This window comes from Perca flavescens, chromosome 3, assembly GCF_004354835.1.
Source record: "Perca flavescens isolate YP-PL-M2 chromosome 3, PFLA_1.0, whole genome shotgun sequence".
NCBI lineage: Eukaryota > Metazoa > Chordata > Actinopteri > Perciformes > Percidae > Perca > Perca flavescens.
The window spans coordinates 35,506,916-35,528,828 of NC_041333.1; the positions used below are offsets into that span (position 1 = coordinate 35,506,916).

The window sequence follows — 21,913 nt, forward strand, 5'->3', positions numbered from 1 at the left end:
TGAAATCTAACATTTAAATGTTTTTTTTTTTCTTAGTGAATCTATCACTGCTGGCGCTGTATCGTACCTCTTTATATTGACTTTTTTTTCCTACCAAAAATGTTTTGCACTGGTCGGGGGTACTTGGCTTAAAAAAGCAATTCAAAAGGGTACAATATTGAAAAAAGTTAGAGAAACACTGCTGTACTGTATATGTATATGTATGTATATGTATCCCTAACCCATAACCCTAACCCGGGGTACTTGGCTTAAAGAAACAATTCAGAAGGGGTACATTATTGAAAAACAGTTTTTGAACCACTGCTCTACCAGATATTGTATGATTATGTTTGTAAGATTTTCATGTTCAATAATAAAAAATAAAAAAACAGGAAAAAAAATGTTTTTAATGGATAGGCGTTTACCGATGATGCCTAAATGCAGAGCCGGGGGGGGGGGGGGTCCTCCTTTTCTCTCTTTACGCATGCGCGATGAATGCTGCTGCCGTAGCCCACAGACTAGACAGCAGCAGCAGCACGAATATCCAACACCGGGGATGGTCTCATCACTTTTAAAAAACACTATCGACGTTATATCTCCACAAAATGAAGTTCCCTTACTCATAGGTTCGCGAGGAGTAAGTATCACCCTCTTTAATTCGGGGGTTGGGGGTATTTCCCGTCAAAAGAAAAGCTAAAGTTTGCTAAGCAGCTGGCCTGCTCACAATAAGCACAAAGAAGCTCCTTATTTATTGGGACTCGAGCTAATGTTAACCCATTCAATGGTGTACCTTTTCTTCTCCTTCAAGGGGGAAATGTCGGGACAGTGCAGTCAGCCGACGCTTTTTGTTAATGAAATGGTCCAACGACATTTATTACATCGGTGCTAACGTTAGCTAGCTAGCTGTTTTGAATTACAGCAAATGAAAGGCTGGATTTCTAGACAGATGGCTAACGTTACCTAGCTGCTGGCTGGCTGTCTGGCTGTAAGTTAACCCACATCACTAGCTATACACAGTATTAACTATGTAATCCGGCACAATTAAACATATGATTAAAAAAAAAAAGGTTAATATTGGCGTTAGCTGAGGGCGATGCCGTTATGATTCACACTGTGTGTGTGTGTCCTGTGTCTACAGAAAAGGTCACATTATGCAGTCTGCACTCAGGATTCAACAACTGCGTGGCTCAGTGGTTAAAAACATGCACATTAGGTCACTGCTCATGGTCAGTGTATGTGCCTCCCCCCCCCCCGACCAAAAAGGCACTGGCTAAACATCTGGAGCTGTGTAAAGGATGCATTCATGCCGAGCACACATTTTGTTTCCATGTATCTTAATAGGGCTGGGCCATATGGAGGAAATCAAATGTCATGATAGTCTTTGACCAAATCACTTGACGTCTATGTTGCGACGATATTGTAGGGTCGACAGTTGGTGCTTTTAACAAAATATCTTCACAGTTTCAATAATGTGGGTATAACGACTATGTGGATTAAAGCAAATAATAGTGTGATTTCATCACTTTACTGTACTGCAGCCTTTAAAACCAGGAAAAGACTACGCTTAAGCCTTATTGCGATATCCAAAGTCTAAGACTATATTACGTCTCATATCACGATACCGATATAATGATATACTGCACCAGCATCTAACTGCATAGAAGTGACAAAGACACTTAACTTTGTCATTATGCAAGCATAACAAGATTGCAGTTGTGTCACCTAGAGGTGTGAATCATTACATGTCATTTAGCTGACCCTTTTATCCAAAGAGACTTCAAATTGCTATATATGTCAGAGGTTGCACGCCTCTGGAGCAACTAGGGGTTAAGTGTCTCGCTCAGGGACACATCGGTCGATGTATCGCAGTGGGAATCGAACCCGGATCTCCCACACCAAAGGCACGCGTCGTATCCACTGCGCCATCACCACTGATCTCTCGGATTATCATGTCAGCGATTCGATATCGCGATGCGTCAAATACATTTAGCCATTAAAGCCATGTAGGATATTTATTTCATAGCTTTTAAAGCTTCAAAAAGAAAACATTCTGCAGTTCTCTAATACTAAATAAACTGGATACATAAAACTATACAGCACCGAGCACATGGCACTTCCTTATCGATGCAGCATCATCCATGTCCACGGAAAATCCATCTTTTCTCCGACTCGTAGTATTGTGTGACAAAAAGAACGCAACAACCCGCAGTTATTCTTTTTTCAACACGGATGTGACGTCACACTCGAGCTACTAGTCGCAATTACACGACAAAAACAACGCACCCTTAACCCCTAGTTGCTCCAGAGGGGTTTGACCTCTGACGTATATAACAATTGTAAGTCGCTTTGGATAAAAGCGTCAGCTAAATGACATGTAATGTAATCTGTAAATATGCAAGACAACACGTTATCCCAGTTTAATCAAAAAAAAACCTTTAGAGATTATTAAGATTAGACATCATTGAGATTGTACCAGTATGACAAGCCAGGGAAGTATCTGAACAGTTGAAAGTGATCTAATGGTGAATCATAACTTGTCTGCAAATCTGCAATGACTATGCAAAATGAGGTGTGTCCATGAGAAAACCTCCTATCCCTTCCCTGCCTTCTTCCAATTAAAAGAAGGAAATCTGCAGTAGGGCTGCAAACTAAGGATTATTTTAATTTTCACTTAATCTGATGGCTAATGTCATCAGATTCATTGACTGACTCGTCTAGACCAATCTGCCATCATGCTGCATCTATATGGAGTTTTGTTAAATGGAAAAAACAAACATCTTTTTTCATCTTAGCTCTTTCCGTGCTGCATGGAGCACACAGGAAGCTTTTCCAGAACCATGATGTCATTTTATTACAAGTGGCCTTTAGCAAAAAGGTCATATTGAACTGGATGTGAAAATAGGCGATAGCAAAAGGCATTTCACACCTAGTGTGTCCGTTAGCGGCAATTCTTGCATTGCGTGACCTTTCTCCACAGCGCTGTGGAGTAAGGTCTGGTTACACACCACAGATACATTTCAGCATAGGAGAAAAACCACTCTGGGTTGTTTGCATTTCTTTAAACCAATAACAGTCTTGGGCAGCGCTAAGCAGACAGTGGCTCTGCAATAGAGCTGCAATCGGGCCTTAGAAGTTTGGCCCGACAAGTATGTTTTGATTGAAGAACCCGTTTACAGCCTGACATTATTCAAATGTGCGCACGCACACAGCTCTTTTGTCAAGAATGAGTAATTTATAAAAAAATTTAAACATAATTTACTCTTGACTAATGTAGGCTGTAGGCCAAACCTCCGAGCTGGCCAGAGCCCGTGTAAAAAGATAGAAATTAAGACCGAACACGTTGGGTTCGGGCAAAGATCTTGAGCTCTGCTCTGCGAAATAGTCTCGGGAAGAAACTTGTTTTGGTAGAATATTTGCACCCTGCAAAAGAAACCTCCACATCCAATATTAAATTAAGTTATCCGTTCACACAATACAGTACCGTGAGCTATTTAAATTGGCTGGATACATGGTTAAAGATAATTAGCTCTTACCAGTGTATCGCTGCCTGTGTTCTTCGTCCACATCAGTCCCAATCTGTCCCAAAACGTCCCGTTAGAGTTAATGCCATTAACATATTCCTTGCAGGCTAAATTTTCAGAACTATAGCATGTGCCAGATTTACCGTTCTACTCTCTCCCCTGGGCTGCAACTAACCATCTACTAATTATTTTCATTATCGATTAATCTGTCGATTATTAAGTTGATTAATCGATTAGTTGTTTGGTCTATAAAATGACAGAATAGGTGGATCAGTGTTTCCCCAAAGCCCAAGATGTCGTCCTCAAATGTCTTGATTTGTCCACAACTCAAAGATATTCTGTTTACTGTCACAGAGGAGAGAAGAAACTAGGAATTATTTGCATTTAACCAGCTGGAATCAGAGAATCAACCCGATTTTATCAAAATAGTTGGCTGTTATGACTTATTATTTGACAACTAATCGATGAATCTTCTCAGCTCTTAGTGTCCGTGGCTGACTTTGCACTGTTTCTCCCCAGTATGGTGAGGAGAAGGTGTCCCATGCTGCATTAGTGGAACAGTGACATGCTGGCCTGTCTGCCAGCATCAGGTGACCCTACCATCAGACTTCTCTCCCGCACGCAGATGAACACTGGACTTCAGAAATGTAAGTGCTTTTAGTCCTCCCCGTTGTGGTCGTATTACCATATCAATATCGAGCAGCATTGGGGACCGATAGGACGATGGGAATGTGGCCGTTTTAGACACAGATTGAAGTTTGCAATGTCGTTTATCCACGATCTAAAATTGCCATGATGAAAAAGTGACTATGCAACATTATGTCATCATTACTGACCCATACAATCTGTAAAAGTGTAAACGTTTATTAGTAGTGTGATGTTTCTTTATACAGTCCATCCAGAAAAATGCAGAGTTTTTTTGTGATTGTTGTGGGCAAAAATCCTTGATTATGCGGCACGTTTTCTTAAAAATATGCGATGGAATATGCTCTATGATATTTATGCAATTTTATGCGATGAAATTGCGAGAACTTGCAAAATCTGCGGTTTGATGAAAAGAGAAAAAAAAGTGATTTATTTATTTATTTTTTATTTCCCCAACACCCTGCTTTTTGATGATTTTCACGTCGCGTAACTACGTCACTTCATAACGTTCCCATGGCAACGGGAAAATGGCTGCTCTTGTGTGACGTAAACGCAACATTTTTCAACTTTCTGCTAAGATATATTATGGGACTTTTTTGCAACGAAAATACAGGGATTACAAACTCAAGCAAGCCCCGCGGAAATTTGCAATTTATGCGGCAAAAGTGCGACGTATTTAAAAAAACTGCCAGAGCCCGTGTAAAAAGATAGAAATTAAGACCGAACACGTTGGGTTCGGGCAAAGATCTTGAGCTCTGCTCTGCAAAATAGTCTCGGGAAGAAACTTGTTTTGGTAGAATATTTGCACCCTGCAAAATAAACCTCCACATCCAATATTAAATTAAGTTATCCGTTCACACAATACAGTACCGTGAGCTATTTAAATTGGCTGGATACATGGTTAAAGATAATTAGCTCTTACCAGTGTATCGCTGCCTGTGTTCTTACCAGTGTATCGCTGCCTGTGTTCTTACCAGTGTATCGCTGCCTACGTCGCAAAAGTGCGACGTATTTAAAAAAACAGTTTAAACAGTAAACATTTTTAAAGTGTAGACAGCATAACATGTGACAAACAAACTGATAGCTGAACAGTTTAAATAACCCCGGCCAGTCAAACGATTATTTTTACTTTGTTGCAAAAAATAGTGACCGATTTTTATAAAGGGCACCATGCATTTGATCCAAAACATAAATAGAGGCAAAGTAGCTATGGCAAATGTCGGCGTACATATCCGTATATAGGGATGTGATCCCAGTCGGTGTGCCGTGCACGATATTTCTGGTTGTCTGACTTTACACACACATGTTGCAGGGGAAACTACACAGAAGATGAGATCTGCCAACTATCCAACCCCAGCAGAGTTGGATGCCTATGCTAAGAAAGTTGCCAACAACCCTCTGACCATCCAGATCTTCCCCAACAGTGTCAAAGTACCTCAAAGGAAGCACATTCGCCGCACAGTCAACGGGCTCGACACCTCCTCGTCCAGCCAGCGCCACAGCCCCTACCCGTCTCAGGTCTGCTCCAGTCGGGGTCTGCTGGCTGTCCTTCGTACGCCCGCCAAAGGCGTCAAAGAGTCCGACGCTAGCCGCACCCGGCAGCTTCAGAAGGGCGTCATGAACCCTCACGGAGGGCCGTACGCCGCTCAAAGCACTTTAAATCTTCCTCAGCCTGCTCCGCACCTACAGGGCCTGGCTCAGCCCGCGGCCCAGAAGCAGGGCATGGTTCACCCACAGGCGCTCCATCAAAGCGTGACTCATCAGATGACTTTACAGCTGCCTCAAACCGTGCCGCACCCACAGGCTTTACAGCATAGGAACATGGCTCATTCGCAAGCTCTGCAGCGGCAGCAGAGTCTGTCCCAGGTCCAGACACCGCAGCAAAGATTGGCTCCTGCGCAAGGCATCCCGAGGCAGCAGAGTCTGCCTCACACCCAGGCTCTACAGCAGCAGCAGCAGCAGCAGCAGAGCCAGTCTTGTCCACCAGTCGCACCTCAGCAGCACCTCTCTCATCTGCAGACACTAAAGCATCAGGCGGCTCCCCCGCAAGCTTTACTTTCACAACAGGGAGCCACTCAGGATCTGCGCCACATGTCCGATGGAGCCCAGCTTCCGAGCCTCCAGCACAGCCAGGGGCTGGTCGGCTCCCAGCCGCCTCCCCAGGCCGTGGGCACAGGACCTCCCGCCGTGCCCGGCAGCCTCCAGCAGCCCACGCCGGGGGCATACGGGCCCCGGAAGCTCCCCGACGCAGACGCCCCACCAAATGTAACTGTATCTACCTCCACCATCCCACTGTCCATGGCGGCCAGCCTGCATCAGAACCGGCCGAGCGACCTAAGCAGCATCGTGCACCAAATCAACCAGTTGTGCCAGGCGCGGGCCGGTATGGGCGCCACCTCGGTCTGCGAGGGCCAGATCGCGAACCCCAGCCCCATCAGCCGCAACCTGCTGATCAACGCCAGCTCCAGGGTGTCCTGTCACCACCCGGCACTGGGCTCCGTGCCCAGCTGCCTCATGGTGGGACCCCCAGACAAAGCTACAGCTCAGACTCCCAACGCTGCTCTCCATTCACAGCCCAGTATTGCTGCTACTAATAGCATACCTGCCTTTCACGCAGACCCAGAGAAGGTACATCTGCAGCAGCAGCAACAGCTGCAGCACCATTTACATCAGCAGAAACAGTTACAGCAGCAGCAGCATCATCTGCAGCAGCTGCAGCAGCTGCAGCAGCAGCAGCAGCGCTCCTGGGCCCAGCATCAGCTGGCCCACATGCAGCAGCCTCCCGAGGGGGCACATCCCTGCAAGAACCCAAGGATGGAGCCTCCGAGCGAGTGCGCCTTCCCCTCTCGAAACCTCAGCTATTCCAACAAGCTGCCCAACACCGCACAGTCCTTTCCCCTAAAACACCCCGCGGAAAAGCCGCGGCCTTCGTCCCCCGTCAACTGCCCGGTAGGTTCTATGCCTTACGTTAACGGCCACTACATGCAGCCGCCGTGGAGCGGCATTCCCGCCACAGCAGGTAACAATGGAACGGGCCCTCAGGACCTCCCGGTGGCCTTCCAGGGAGGGCAGGCCGCCGCTGCCTCCACGGACCGCGTCCGAGGGGCGAAGTACAGGCCGGGGAAAGAGGGTCCTCCCGGCCAGCCCAAGATGATGCAGAACGTGGATTTCTTAGGAGGGGACTTCCAGATGCCCAGCTTCCAGGAGCAGAACATGGCTGTGTTGGAGAAGATGCACAGGTCAGCCATGGGCCAAGTTCAGGAGCCCAATAATGGTGGGGGTGTTCACGCTCATCACCCAGGCTACCGTTAAAGCGTGCGCGTATCCACCACCCACCCGTCCCTCTTGGTGTGTTTTCCAAAACAGCCACTTTCAGCTTCTGTGGTTCATTCTCTATTTAAGATCTTGCAAGTGATCAATTAACATTTTATTGCTCCTAGGGATGTTAATGATTAACCGTTAACCGACAATAAGAATTGATAAGACCGATTCAGTACTCTCAGTTGAAAACTACTGTTGAAAAAAACTATTCCAACAAAAATAAGTTAACATTTTTGCATGATTAAAAGAACAATAGGCTATACAATGCTAGTTAATTTGCTGGTGCTAACTTTGAACCAGCAAGTTGCATTTCAGGCTGCTCTTTTTTTTTTTTTCTTTCTCCTGTTAAGTTTGAGGCTCTCTGCTGAAACAACGCTCGCAGCGGAGAGCTACGCGACACCTGCTTCTGTATCAATGAGGACCGGCAGGTTAAAATGGGCCCGTCCTACGCGCGGCATACCAGGCAGACACGCAGCTGGGCACCTGGCCAGGTGGATGCGGTGGAAGACGGGCTCAGACTTGCGTCGGCTGCACGTGTCCACGACGGTGAACGGAACATTTTGTCCGTGCGACTGGTACAAGTCTGCAGCTGAACCGCGGGAGTGCCGAAAGTTATCGGACGGGTGAACCCCGTTGTCGGTTAACGGTTAATTGTCGGCTAACGAGGGCTGGCTATCGAAGAATCGGACGATTAGCATCCCTAATTGCTCCAGAACTCGATTTGTAGACCCAGCAGGTTGTGACGTTTCAAAGTATTCCTCAGGTCTTAAGCCATGTCGTACCTTTGTTGCAGATGAAGGGTTTTTGAGATTGTCGTCCACTGTTGAGTAGAATTCCTCTTTTCATCACTGGCATGGATGTGCTGCTCTTTGTTCATGTATATATGGTGTTCTAAAATATTAATTTGCAGCTGAGAATATGCTTGCCATGTGATCGTCACAGTGCTTTTTCTTGGTTGACATGGAACAACTCAACTTTTTTTTTTTTTTTTTTTTTCTTCAGCATTTGTGGCCTTACAACTGCCCAAAGGCAAGATTTAGGATGTCCTTGTGTAATATTTTTATTTGCAATTATTTATCCTCTTGACAGGTTTGTGATCCATTTTAAATAAGGTTACTTGTATATGCAATTAGTAAGACTGTTGATATAATAAGGTTGTGAGGCGTACACTCGTTGACGAGCCACAACTCCCATCAGGAACCCGACATGGTTTCTGAACTGCACCGTGAGTGGTTCAGGCACTTTTTGCGTGGTTCCGCAGGTGATCAGTGTGCAAAAACGGTTAACTACCACTGTTAAACCGAACTTTAGTAGAGATGCACCGATCCGTATCACTGACAATGGGGCCGATCGATTCAATTCTCCGTTTATATACATTATTCATTACATACCGGGATTTAAATGAGCAATATGTTGCTGCATTTTGAAGTTTTTTTTTTTTTGCTTAGTTGCCGCGGCAGGATTTATTTTAATTAATAACAATTCAGTAAATGTATGTATGTATGTTTTAGTTAGGAAAGCAGTGTTTGAGTCCAGCCTGATGTTGCCTGTGTAATCCCAGTCACTTCATACAACCGAGCCGTACCCGACTCAGAAATTGTCAGTTGATTCGGATTTGGCTGTTTTTAATACGAATATTATTGGAAAAAGTTGCATCGGTGCATCTCTAAATTTTAGTTTAAATAAAAATAAGACAAAATCAGCACTGGCTAACATGTCACATTCTCCATGTAGTTTCTCTTAGGTTTGGGAAGTCTAAAGTGCCCTCTTGTGTCTTCTATTATGAGAATTGCTTTTGAAGTAGTTATATTATTATTATTATTATTAGTTTTTTTGTCGTATTTCCGTAGACTGTCCTACTTGAACTGTAGAAATCACTTTTTAAATGTTATGCCTAACATTTGGCAAAAGGAGCAGAAACTCCATTAGCCCCTTATTTGTCTGTAGCTAATGTGAAACAGAATGGCATCCCATTAATATTAGAATGGTGTGTATGTGAAAAGCAAAATTGATCACTTGCAAGCATGCAAGTTACTACAAATAATGCAAGCTAGGGAAATGCTTCACTTCCCTTCCAACACATTTCCTCGCCACTTTACTACTGTAACACAAGTGAACTGACGTGGGGTGGACATTATCCGTGTGGCGTGTGGTGGGCCAATACTCTACTAATCACTGGCCTTACCCTGTGTTGTTTTTCTGCTACCTATAAAAGAAGAAAGTGAACATTTAATGTAGGTTATGTCTTTGCTAGATGTGTCTAGCATGAAGCTCTGGACCCATTTCCTCCTCTGAGTTCTTTTTCGGGTTGATGTTGCCTGGGCATATGTTGCTCTGCTAGCCTCAAGCCTTCTGGAAAAAGCCTTAAATGTCACAGTAGATATCCTCTATTTAATACTTCCCTTAACTGACTTCCTTTGCCGGGATCCCAACTTAAGTATATGGCTTCATTGTGAGAAGTTATATATTTTCTTTTATTCTCTGAGCTTTTGGCTTCATTGGAAAATGTGTACCGTCAGATCAGTGGGCGGTGGTCATATGTCTATGGGCAGTGTGTGAATGGGTGATATTGCCTTAAATGGAAATATTAAGGTGATGTTACTCGGACTTTATCCTACGGTCTCAAATGTTGCCTATCAAGGATTTTAAAGGGTCATTCGTTGTTTTGTATTTCAACCAGGACCCTATTTTCCCCATGCATTGGTGTTCAAGTGACAAATGTGAACGTAAATCTTTGAGATGGGTCCCGTATCGAGCGAGGAACACTACAGCGGCAGTCACCAACGGGGCTGCAGCGTTAGCCTCTAGGGCAAATGCGCTAGTTTCCGTCCACTAAAAGTGCAGTTTTTGCCACCGATGCTCAGGTTGTTATTCTAAGTGTCTGATTATGGAAAGGATCCCCACAGAGATCGTGTTGTTAACGAGTAAGACCCTTTTTGTTTAACGTGAAACCTCTGCGAAATCTCCATCACCAAACCCAGACGCCATTTTAAACCGTACTTTCGTGGCGTTTTTCCACTACGTGGTACCTGCTCGACTCGCCTTTTTGGTTTTCCATTATGAAAAAAGAAGTCCCCTGCACTTGCCGGCAGGTACTTTTTTTAGTGTCACCTCCGTCGAGGTTCCCAGCGAGCTGAGGCAATACCAAAAGGTGACGTGAGAACCTGCGGACTGCTGATTGGTCGGAGAGAATCGTCTCTAATCGCTGCGTCATCATTGCTATAGCGACAGACGGGGGGTGTCCTGAACAAATTTTGAAATATTTTATTGAGTTTTTTTTTGTTGCTTCCTCCAGCTTCTTTTGAAACAAAATGTGTCTTCTGGCAAACAGCCACATGCCGAGAATCAAAAACAACGCACATTCGAGTGTGTGTATGTGTGGCAGTTTCCTGCGGCGTCGCTATAACGACCAGCCACGCTCGCCTCACGTCTGAGGCGGTACTGCAAGGGAATAAGGAGGACGGGGCACCGTGGCCGAGCTGAGCCGAGCAGGTACCGCATAGTGGAAACACGCCATTAGTGCGTATACATCGTAGCATATTTTCCCACGGAAATCGGTAAAATGTGTATTTCAACCAAACCAGAGTGCTGATTGGAGATGTTCTGTGTCTGTCGACTTTGAATAACGGGTGTTTTACAGTGATAACATTACGGTTTATTTACACGGAGTCTGGGGGAGTTTGGCGATAGCTATTTCAGGGCCGTTTCTGGTCGACCCAAAAAAGGATCTCTTTAAACAAAAAGGGTCTATCTTAGGGCTGTGCTCGATTGAAGAAATTCTCAGTCGACTAACACTCATTCAATCGTATCGACTAATCGATTAGTTGATTTAATCGACAGATCTGTAAATCTGAGTTTCTCCGCAAAGAGTCGTGCTAAAAGCACCACTTTAATTCTTGTGTTTACCAGAGATGTGCTCGTACGTTTATGGAAATAAGTCATTCAGCATGAAAAAAGAGCATCAAACATGACTAATGGACTAAAGAGATCTAAGTTGACTAAGACCAAAACCACCGATTAGTCGACTAATCCACTAAGAGGGAGCAGCCCTAGTCCCTCTGTAGGGATCCTTTCCATAACGCTGTCAGACTCTTAGGGTTGGTTCATGTTTTGGCCGATCGTCCAAACCAATCCTGTAAACGCGCTGCCTGAAGACGCACTTTTTTGAAACCTTTTCCCAGGGTGAAAAAATAAAAATCGTACGTCACCCTCGCGTCTTCTTGCTCGTAGTTTCTGGTTTCCTTGCATGAGCCATTTTCCGTCGTCGTCGTCTTCTTGTGTTTTGTTTCTTCTACTACTGTCTGTATACAGCGCGCAAGCTTTTATGCGCATGCTCCGCCTCCTCTTCCTACGTTTTTAGGTGAATTTCTGAAACGGCGCCACCTCATAGGCCAGGAATACGAAGTAAGCGTGTTGCGTCATTTACAAATGGATCCGTTTGGATGCAAACATTCTTGAAACGATGCCAGGGAAGACAGGGGGGGAGGGGCTCGTTTTGGTACGTGTGGACGTGGCCTTAGAATAGGGCTGGGCAATATATTGATATTATATCGATATCGTGATATCGATGATACTAGATATGGTCTTAGATTTTGGATATCCTAATATCATAATATGGCATAAGTGTTGTCTTTTCCTGGTTTTAAAGGCTGCATTACAGTAAAGTGATGTCATTTTCTGAACTTACCAGACTGTTCTAGCTGTTCTATTATTGGCCTTTTCCCCACTTAGTCATTATATCCACATTACTGATGATTATTTATCTAAACTTTCATTGTGTAAATATTTTGGTGAAAGCACCAATAGTCAACACTACAATATCGTGGCAGGATCGATATCGAGGTATTTGGTCAAAAATATCGTGATATTTGATTATCTCCATATCGCCCAGCCCTACCTTTTTAGAATAATTATCTGAGCCTGTCGGCGGCAAAAACAGAACTTTTAGTGGACGGAAATTGAAGGTGCGCAATTGCCCATTAACATTAGATTGCAGCTCGTTTTGTCTTGCGTAAATACTGCACATTTTAAAGATTGTTATTTTCATCTCTTACTTGGACACAAAAACGTGTGAAAAAAGGGTCCAGGTTTAAAAAACAACCTGAAATTACCCTTTTTAAGAGGATTTTAAAATATAGTGTTTAGCGGAATTAATAGATATGTAGAACAGGGCTGTAGCAGTTATTTTAAAGTATTGGACTGTGTTTTTAGTTGTTAATATCCTGATAGTTTTAATATTTTTTTTTTTTCAGACCACTGCATCCTGAAGCCATAGGTGTTTTTTTTTGTTTTTTACATTAGGTGCCATAGGTGACACACGTTGACGCAGATCGTCTGCACGATAGGAGGTTTGCATCCACGCTTTTAAATCTGATGTCTTTCACGATGCCGAGCGAGTCTTTCGCGCTCCGAGTCGTTGCTTTTTAGAAACGCAGTACAGGTCAAAAAAAAAAAGGGAGACGGAACGGCGAGACGATCCCCTCGTCTCCAGAGAGAGAGACAGCCGAGATGCAAAAGCCGTAGCTTCTCTGGATTTGTTTTTGGTCTTCATACTTGATGGCAGTTTTTTTTAATTTAATTTTTTCTCGTTTCCTGGCTCTCATTTTTGACGTGCCTGCCCCTTAAAAGCTGCTATTGACGTTAATCTTAACACACACACTAGTATGATTTTTGTGTGTGCGTGTGTGTATGTATGAATAGTAATGATGTATGGGCTGTATCAGTGAAAATAAGTTCCTATTTATGGGATATGGGGGTGGGGGGAATTGCCACCGCTCAAAAGAGCTGGTAAATTTGGGCTTTTCTTTAATCCAAATAAATAAGTGACTAGTGTTCAGAGTGGCGGAGGGATTTTGGTGACTTTTGGTACGTGTCCACTGGCAAGTGACTGTCACTTCCCCCGCTTCCTATTTATCGCCCAAGTCGACTTTCGTTTGCATATCGTACCATATCGTACGTATACCAGCTCGCGATATAACGAACCCCACTAATGGCCACGCCAAGACCCGCCCTTCAACAGCTACGATTGGCCAGGCGTCCGTGCTTACGCAAGGTAACGTAACCCCATTTGTTCAGGTCCTATCCCCGATCGCCAATCGGCTATCCTAACCTTAACCACTCGAGGTCAAATGCCTAACCCTCCTGACCAATCGAGCCACTTCGTAGGGCAGGTCTTGGCGTGGCCCGTAGCGGGATTTGTAATTTTGCGTCCAGCTCGACCTTCCGCCTCTCTTAAAAACTCGCAGAAATAGTTTAAACTGACCTTTTTGACGATTCAGCAACTGCACGGCCTTCTCTTTTGCATAACGTGTGTGTTTTTGCAGAAACGCGTTTCAAGTGAACTAGTTTGGTGAAATACGAGAACGTTTCCTATCGAGCAGCGAAGCGTTCGTCCAATCAGGTGCAGCCGTCGCGGTTGTAGGAGGGGCGGAGCCTGTTTTCTGTGCTCGTCCGGTGAAGAGGAAGCGATGACGGCTAGCGGCGAGCCTAACTGAGCGTCCCGTTCTGGGAAGCGGGGCGTTCCCTGCCGTCGAAAAAACCCCCCACAGTGGACACGTACAATTTGACCCACTGCTGTTTTTAAAAGCCGGTCCGGCCGGCCGGTGTGGGTTTTCTAACTTTAAAATCAACACTAAACTATTTGACAAACCTGCCCCCCCGTTTGTTTCTTTTTTTTTTTTTTTTTTTTTTTTTTTTTTAAACTGCCTCGTTACATCCCAACACAGTCAGGTTCTACAGTCTCATATGAAGTGCCTCCACTGGGCTTAGTATGGAGAAATGTGTGAATGGGTGTTGTGTGTGTGTGTGTGTGTGTGTGTGTGTGTGTGTGTGTGTGTGTATGTTAAGCTTGGGTACTTGCACACAGGTGTGCGCGCGCTGACAAACGCGCACAAAAGTTCTAATCTCTGATGGGGGACCAAGCTACTTTGTGTAACTACTGATACTGTGTCATGGACTGAAGTCCTGAAGTGTGCCACGAGTCCCCGACGCTGTCGGGATGTGGGAACTGTTTGCTGCTGACTCACTGACCAAAGTGACCAAGCGTTCCTCTCTTGAAAACCTCCCCATCCCCCCCCGGCCAAAAGCCTTTCGGCGAGCTCGTTTTCTTTTTTTTGGGAACTTCCAACGTGTTCTGAAGAGTAATAAGCAACAACCGGGTGACTTAAAGGAGAGCTGCTGCTGCCCTCATTTTGGATGGTTAAAGAAAATCTTGTGAAGTAAAAGTTTAAAGAGGTGAACGGAGCATTAAAAAAAAAAAAAAAATCAAACAATCTAGAGCGAGTGGTTCCTGTCCGCACAGTAGGCCTACACCCCCCCATGTTTCTCCTCCAGCCGAGTAAGATTCAGATGTTCTAACCCGAACTTTGCATGTTCTGTGGTTTCATATCACGACGTTATCATGTGGAAGTGTCCCACAGTTCATGTCCACGTGCACTGTAAGAATCTGACCAACTCGAGCACATCGTAGCTCACGTTAGTCGACTCGGACGGCAATATTTATCGCGGTACAGGTAACGTAACCACTCTAGATTTGGTTTTTTACTCCGATTTAACAGGATCGTCTTTGACTGTTAAAGACGATCGTCGTGTGGTGAACGGTGGGGGAGGGGGGGGGCTTACTTTCTCTACTTTGTGAAAATGTGATATTCCAGTTTTTGCCTCACCTTCAGGAATAAAATGTCTTGCACAAACATTCCCCCTAACCAAAATAAAGTTTGCAAACACAAAGCTTTACGAGTCACCGTCTTTGTTGTGTACGTTTAAATATGTTCGAGATGATTACACAAATCGCATTAGTCTTACTTCAATCAGATAAGAACTGTTACAGACCTATTTACAAACCATAATATAAAAAAAGGGCATTAGTGTTTATAAAAGCTATCATTCGGTCATAATCATCTGTAGTTAATAGCACACATGCAGTATACAAAGGACACGTGATGGGTTTTTTTCTCATTGGTAGAATATTTAACTTTTTTTTTATGTTTTTGATGCCTTTTTTCACAGTTTGTTTTTGCTTTTTCCACCGTTTTAAATTATTAAATTTTTCTTCTACACATTTTCAGCGCTTATTTCTACATCCCATATTTTCTGATATATAACAAAAATTGAAAATGGGTCAATTTGACCAGAAGTCAAATGGCACACATGCAGCATACGCAGGACACATGATTGTTTTTTTTTCTCAATGGTAGAATATATAAAGCTGCCGTGTAGTAGGCCTGCATAATTTATCGCAATTGTATCAAAATCACAATATGGACTATAGTGCAATATCCAAATTGCAGAAGGGTGGAATATTTGTTAATGGCAAAATATGTGTCAACCCATTCTGAATTAAGTAGAATGGTGCTGCAGAGAGACGTCCCGGCCTACACATCGTATCGTAAGTCTTTGGTTGGTAGAGATCCTCGCAAAAAAAAAAAAAAATCACACTATAATCATTTTCATTTCTTTCAATGTTAATAATTTTCAATAAAAATGAGAATAATGATCCAAAAATGACCATTCCCTCCAATATCGTGAATCATATCTAGGGCTGGGCAATACAGTATATCGATATTATATCGATATCGTGATATGAGACTAGATATCGTCTTAGATTTTGGATATCGTATTATCGTGATATGACAGAATGATATGTCTTCCTGCTTTTAAAGGCTACATTACAGTGAAGTGATGTACTTTTCTGAACTTACCAGACTGTTCTATTATTAATGATTATTTATCTAAAATCTAAGTGTGAAGATATTTTGCGAGAGCACCAACTGTCAACTCTAGAATATATCGCCACAATATCGATATCGAGGTATTTGGTCAAGAATATCATGATATCTGATTTTCTCTATATCGCCCAGCCCTAATCATATCTCAATATCAGTCAAAAATAATCTCATTTAATTATTTTCCTCATATCGTGCAGCCCTACTGCCATGGTACCCAAAAGTAAAAAAAAAAAGGAGGGGACACTGGCTGCTAAAAAATGCTCACATTAAAGCCGAATCTGAAGGTTCAGGTGTCTAACTGGTTAAATGGATCTGTTTTTTTTTTTTTTACAGATTTAGGTTCCACATTGTGTGTGTGTGTGTGTGTGTGTGTGTGTGTGTGTGTGTGCTCTCTCTCTCTCTCTCTCTCTCTCTCTCTCTCTCTCTCTCTCTCTCTCTCTCTCTCTCTGTGTTCCTACCAGTTGTCTGGTCGTGGGGGCTGTGGTTTCTTCTTCATCATGCCATCCCCAGGGTCTTCCTCCAGGATAACGCCAACCAACAGCTGACCTCCGTTGTCTACCATCCGTGGAAATCTAGAACCGCTACACCGACTATATCGTCATAAACTATCATTACGTCCCAGGATGTCAAATCACTCAAATTCTACAAACAAATAAATAAAAACACGGTTCCCCAATGAATTCATCACATTGAAAGAGGTCAGAGTGTCTTTTTTTTTTTATTAGAAACAACTCTGGATGATCCACTGACTTAATTGGCTGTAAACTGTTTCACTGGAACTCTATCTAAAAAAGATTGTATTTAAGTTATATTTAATATAAACCACAGATGCAGTAAAACTGACATTTGTATGGTTACACACTCGAGGTAACAAAAAAGTTAAAAAGGTCCAATGTGTGGGAATTTCTCCCGTCTAGTGTTGAGATCATATATCGCAAACAACTCTCTCGCACCACGCAGTTCAAAGGTACGTATTACAGCTACGGTAGCCTTCACGCTTCAAAAACCGGTCTTTTGCTCTTTTCAATCACCTTTTTCTGGGCGAAGAAGACTTCTGTTCCTGAAATTTGGATTTCCCCCGCCACATCATGACAAACCCTTAACCATACCTAGAGATTGGCATGGTTTAATTTCAGTTAGCCTAATAGCTAAATTAAATTAAATCTATATCAATGCTAATCAAACCATGCCAATCTCTAGGTATGATGAAGGGTATGTGATGATGTGGAGCTCTTTTAATTCCAAAGACCAAGGAAACTTTATCAGGATGCATAGTATCCTGGATCCATGAAATAACTGGCCTTTAAAAATAAACCTATGCCTGCCTCTATGGGAATTTAACATAGGGGTGTACTGAATTATGTCCCCTGTATTTTAAGGTTTATATATTTACGTCATTAATTCACAAAGAAAATTGGTGTCCTTAAAGGTTGGATTTTTCCTCATTTCTTTTTTAATGAAGGCATTAAGATCAATTATTTTTTTTATTCCTCTTCTTAGTCAACTTTAGCATGGGTGTCTAAACTCATGCAACCATGTAAGTAAATAAATGTAGTTGTGCCCTATGTTTAGTGTACTTCAGATTCTTTCTACAGATATCAGCAAGTCCAAGAATGATGTACCAGTCCAGCCCAACTTGAATATATTCCCAACCATTTTGATGGACAGAAGACGGAGCTTCAGGCTGAACTGGTCTAATCTTCATCCATGGCTTGAGTATTCTGTCATGATGGACTCTACATATTGCTAGGCATGTAGACATTTTTCTTTTTTTATTGCCCTACCTCTCTTGCACCTGCACTCATTCTTGTACAAAATAAATGTTTATATGATTTTAAAGTAAGATAAAGTTTATAATCTTTAAATATCATTTATTGCCATTTTTAATGCCCCCCCCCCCCCCTGGTTAAACACTGGCCCCTCCTTGGCCCCCCTAGTAAAATTTGTCTAGAAACAGCTGCACAGGTATAGAGCTGTACATGTATAGAGCTGCACAGGTATAGAGCTGCACGTGTAAACAGCTGCACAGGTATAGAGCTGTACAGGTGTAGAGCTGCACATGTATAGAGCTGTACATGTATAGAGCTGTACATGTATAGAGCTGTACAGGTATAGAGCTGTACATGTATAGAGCTGTACAAGTTCTTGCCATAATTAATAATATATGGGAGAGTGGATGTCTTTCTAAAGAGTGGAAATGTGCTGTAATCATTCCAATTGTGAAACCAAGGAAAAAAAACAGATAACCCAAGTTCTTAAAGACCTATTGCATTAACCTCTGTTTTATGTAAGGAGAAAAGTGGATTTTTTGTGGAATGTCAGAGTGGATATAGGCAGGGACAGTCAACAGTGGATGCTGTTTTAGATTTAGATACTTACATTAAAAAAAGCCATCGCAAATAAAGAAGCCGTTGTTGCAGTGTTTCTGGACATTGAAAAAGCTTACGATATGCTTTGGAAGGAGCGGTTGCTTATTGCACTTTATGATGCGGGAATCAGAGGAAGAAAATGTATCTGGATTAAGATTTTAGGCAGAAATAATAGGACGATTCAGGTAAGGGTGATTATCAGAGGAGCTTGGGGTAGAGAAAGGAACCCCTCAAGGTAGTGTAATAAGCCTGGTTCTTTTTAAAGGTGCTCTAAGTCATGTGACGCATTTTTTTTAGGCTACAACATTTTCTGTTTCATACATACAAATACATGCAACAACAACCAACTGCGCCAACCTGCACAACCAAATATAACAGTGTTCCAGCCAATAACCGACAAGAAGGAGTTGGTTTAGTCATTAATATACATTCATACATTCATACTTGTACATATACAAGTAGCCTACGTGCTAACGCTGCTGCAGTGATGGCTCAACCAACTCCATCGAACACCGTTTGTTATGTTGGGTGGTGCAGGTTGGGACAGTTTGTTTTTGTTGCCATTTGTGGAGCCTGGGCTGTCTTTAGAGACCGCGTTTTTTTTTACAGTGTGTTCAGGGGACAGGCAGCTAGCAGATAGTGAGGAGATGTTTTTTACAGTGTGTTCAGGGGACAGACAGCTAGCAGATAGTGAGGAGATGTTTGCTGTATGTGACAAAAAATGTTGTAGCCTAAAAAACGCATCACATCACTTAGAGCACCTTTAATATACTAGTTAATGGTATGTTTAGCAGAGTGGGAAAAATAATTTCGGTTTTCATTGTTTGCAGATGATGGGGCCCTCTGGAAGCGAGGGAGGAACCTCTCCTATATTTTTGGCCAAATTCAAACTGCTTTGGAGAGGGTATCTGAATGGGCTAATGATTGAGGCTTTAAAATATCAATAAAAAAAACAAAACGCATGGTATTTCGACATACGAAGAAAATGCCAACATGGCCGATACAAATATATTGTACAACTATTGAAAGAGTAAAAGAACTTTAAATTATTGGGGATGAAAGACCGACATGGAAAAAGCATATTGAGATGGTTTCGTCAAATCCGGCTCCTCGCAGGTTTTGATCCGGCCCGCATTTCAATTTAGGCTCACAATAAATGTAGGCCCACCCTGCTTTTATTTTATTTTTTGACATTTTTGGTGCACTTTTTGAAGCCTTTTTGGGCGGTTTATGTGCTTTTTTCAATGCTTAATGCACTTTGTTTCTTTTTTGGCGCTTTATTTAACGTATTTGTCGCTGGCTGAGGAACTTTTTTGGGGCTTTATGAGGCCCAAAATGTAAGTGAGAAGACTCTACTATATGAGACATGGAATAATACAGTCAAAATATTTCACTTTTTCTCTTAAATAAACACATGTCAATGATCTCTACGTGTCTGGCCCTCGATGGGATTCTCATTTTCCAGTGTGGCCCTCTGGGAAATGAGTTTTACACCCCTGCCTTAGAGAGTTTGTAGTGGGGCGTTTCGTACAACTCCAATACCGGCGCTATTCATAGAAACACGGGAGATGCCGGTAGATATAAGAAGACGTAAACTTGGTTTGAAGTATTTAATGAAACTAAAAGGACCGACTGGAAAATTACCAACAAAAAAAAACAAAACCTGTTGAGTCAGCATTGGGAGTTTTATGGGAACAGCAAGATTGGTCAAAAACTTTACAGACACACTCAAATAAAATTGGTATTGTGAGTTTAAATGTATGTCTACCAATATGTCGTTCAGATGTACCTTTGTGGTTGATTCCAGATGATTTATATATTTTTTTGAAAACAAGCAAAAGAAAGATGTCAGAGGGTGTAGTGGAGGAGATAAAAGCTCGGCAGTGTCAAATGCGGGGAGGCCACCTACATATTTATAGTGACGGGGTCGAAGGATCCTGAGAGCGGTGAAGTGGCTTTTGGTATTAGCATACCTGAAATAGGTTATAAAAAAGGTTGTAGGATTCCAGATGGCTTATCAGTATTTACTGCAAAGTTGGTGGCAGCTCTATGGGCAGTAAGGTGGGTTGAAGATAACAAACAGGAACATTCTCTCGTATGTAGTGATTCAGCTGCATCCCTAATTACAATTAAAAGGTACCCAAAACTAAGTCCAGGCCTGATGTGCTTGTGGGAATTATGCAGGTGTTGTATAATAATTAAACCGGGTGTGAGTTGGGGTTTCTGTGGGTTATGAGGAGGCAGACGAGGTGGCAAAGAAAGCAGTGCAGGAGGAAAGAGTTCAATTCAATGTGCAGTATGGGTCACCAGATTACACAGAAATAAGGAATAGGTCAGTAGAAGAAATGTGGCAAAATGTATGGGATTGTGAAAAGAAGGGGAGAACTGATTATTCAGTATAAAGAATGGTAGAGAAAGAAAGATGTGATTATAGATGTAAGAGAAGAGATGCAGTAGTTTTATCCAAATTGAGGTCTGGGCATTTTTTTTTTGGGCTGGCTCGGATTAGTAAACATCCTGATGGAAAGTGTGAATGTGGAGACAAGGAAACCGTGAAGCATGCATTAGTGCAGTGAGGAAGTACTCTCGTCAGAGGAAGAAACTGTTCAGAGAATTGGGTGGGTCAGTGGAACGCTTATCAGATCAATTTTCTAAGCACAAAAGGACATTTGGAAAAACAGAAAAATGGGTTCAAATATCCAATTTTTCCATTTTTTTTCCCGCCTTGACAAATTAAAAAATTGGATCTTTAACCTGTTTTTCCAGAGGATCAGAAATTGAGAAAATTACAAAATTGCATCTGAGCTCCCTTTATTCAATACTGCGATGGTATTCTCTTCCTCTACTTTGAGGAATATGCAGGTCATTAACTGCATATGGACCAAAATGAAAAAAATTATAGACTTTGGGGTCAGAGGTGCTTGCAACTTATGGTTTATTTTCTAAATTTCTGATCCTTTGAATAAAAACAGAAAATAGGAAAAACAAGTTAAAGATCCAATTTTTTAATCCGTCAAAGCGGAAAATAAATTAAAAATTGGATATTTGAACCCATTTTTCAGTTTTTTTTCAAATGTCCGTTGGTGCTTAGAAAATTGAGCTGATAAGCGTCACACTGACCTGGGTGCAACCACAGATTAGTTCATATTAACCCTCTATGGGTGCAACTGGAGAAACGGTTTTTACTTTATGCACTTTATTGAATTTGGACAGTTGGAACAAATTGAAGAAACTGATGGAGTACCTGCGACATATTGGAGTATATAAAAATATATTTTACTTCTAATTAAGTTGTGAATAGCGATTGGAGATTAGCGGAGGGCAGCAATACGTCATAGATGCGTCTAGCCTG

General features: G+C 42.6%; 1 protein-coding gene across 1 annotated transcript; it reads left to right on the forward strand.

The window, feature by feature from the left end:
* The first annotated feature begins 477 nt into the window (after positions 1-477).
* Positions 478-10,629, forward strand: LOC114552932 (protein FAM222B). The gene is made up of 4 exons (XM_028574028.1): positions 478-616; positions 4,020-4,147; positions 5,458-6,826; positions 6,869-10,629. Exons 2-4 carry the CDS (start codon positions 4,066-4,068, stop codon positions 7,455-7,457), a joined length of 2,040 nt encoding a protein of 679 aa, XP_028429829.1. The 5' UTR covers positions 478-616; positions 4,020-4,065; the 3' UTR covers positions 7,458-10,629.
* Positions 10,630-21,913: the final 11,284 nt, after the last annotated feature.